Source organism: Contarinia nasturtii, unplaced genomic scaffold, assembly GCF_009176525.2.
Source record: "Contarinia nasturtii isolate CC-2019 unplaced genomic scaffold, AAFC_CNas_1.1 Cnas_scaffold_5599, whole genome shotgun sequence".
NCBI lineage: Eukaryota > Metazoa > Arthropoda > Insecta > Diptera > Cecidomyiidae > Contarinia > Contarinia nasturtii.
Genome location: NW_022202870.1, coordinates 1 through 1,459, shown reverse-complemented (window position 1 = coordinate 1,459; position 1,459 = coordinate 1). Strand labels below are relative to the sequence as shown.

General features: G+C 34.4%; 1 protein-coding gene across 1 annotated transcript; it reads right to left on the bottom strand.

Annotated features, from left to right (window-relative positions):
- Window positions 1-645: 645 nt before the first annotated feature.
- On the bottom strand, window positions 646-1,271 carry LOC116351527 (the record flags this gene model as incomplete). Its single annotated transcript, XM_031783650.1, has 1 exon — window positions 646-1,271. A coding segment is annotated over one exon (626 nt), but the record flags the coding sequence as incomplete, so codon positions are not given.
- Window positions 1,272-1,459: the final 188 nt, after the last annotated feature.

Here is a 1,459-nt window from a genome sequence, read left to right as displayed (position 1 = left end):
CCCTCTCAAATCTATCTCAAATTATATTATAGAGTAAACTGTGTTATATAAGCGGTTGTGAGATGAAATGAGCTGGAAATGAATCTTGTGGAGCAGGTGGATCCGACCTGGTCCAAAGTGTTCTGGAAAACGAGTGCTCGTGGTCCACTCCCTTAATGGGGGTACCGAATTTTCGCTATTTTTCCCGATTTCTCATCGGAAAAGCGAGAAAAATCGATTGGTAGTTTTTCCGACCTACATTTAAAATTACATTCAGAATATTTGCGAACTAAATGATTTTTTTTAAATTCAAATTTAGTTTGAGTACGGAATACACTAGGTGGCGCTTTCTATATTGGTTGAATCTTATAACATTGCAAGCATATAGCGATTCCAGACACTGATTAGACTGATATATTTTTTATCAGTAATTTATTCTTTAAGTTTATTTTATCTCTTTATTTTGTTTTTTTACCAAAAGCTGTGTATTGTTTCATGTTTGTTTTTAAATATTTTATGTAACCTAACAAATGGGTTGGTGATTTGATTGATATTGAAACAGGACGTTCCAAATTGACAAATGACTTGCCAAATACATGAATACGTAAAATACATTACGTCAAAAATGTCACAATCTCTCCCATCTCTCCAAGCCAACAGATAGCATTAATGTAAACCATTCGCAATGTGTCTCTTCTTAGAGCCATCCACTTGGCGTTTAGGCTGTTCCTTTTCCATTGAAAGAGTTGTCAAGTCCCGTTTGGAAATTTTCTTCGCATGCAATGAAATCAGGTTGTCCACCATCAGCTCTGAGTAACCATTCAAAAGGGCAGCGTACTTGATGTATTTGACCTCTTCCATATAGTTGTTGATGTTTAGAGGAAGGCGGACTAAACGATGAACCATACTATGGAATGCTGCTTTTTTATGGGATGTAGGACAGTGTGAATCGAAAGGGATGTAGCATGGTGTGTTACTGGGTTTTCTATAAACTCCAAATTCAATCGAACCATCGGTTTTGTGTGAAATCCGAACGTCTAAAAATGGTAATGACTTATTCGTTTCCAGTTCAATTGTGAAATTAATGGTTGGTTGTTGTGAATTTAATAACGCCATAATCTCATTCTCCTTCTCCCTTTCGATAACTGCCGCTACATCATCCACATATCTCCACCAAATTCTCGGTAAACTATTTTCTTCTTTCAATTTCATTTCGAAATTCGACATGAACAAATTTGCAAGAAATGGTGAGAGTGCATTTCCCATGCATGTGCCTTTCGTGATTTTGATCACTATAAATCACATCAATTTCAAATCAAATTATATTTTAAATCTTTCATTGAATATTTAACAATAAAATAAAAACATGAAAAAAAAATTATCATTTGAAAAAAATAGTTTTTTTTACGAAAAATCATTTTACACTGAACTTGCAAAATCAAAGTGTAAAATGACGGTTTGCACTGACGTTATACACACA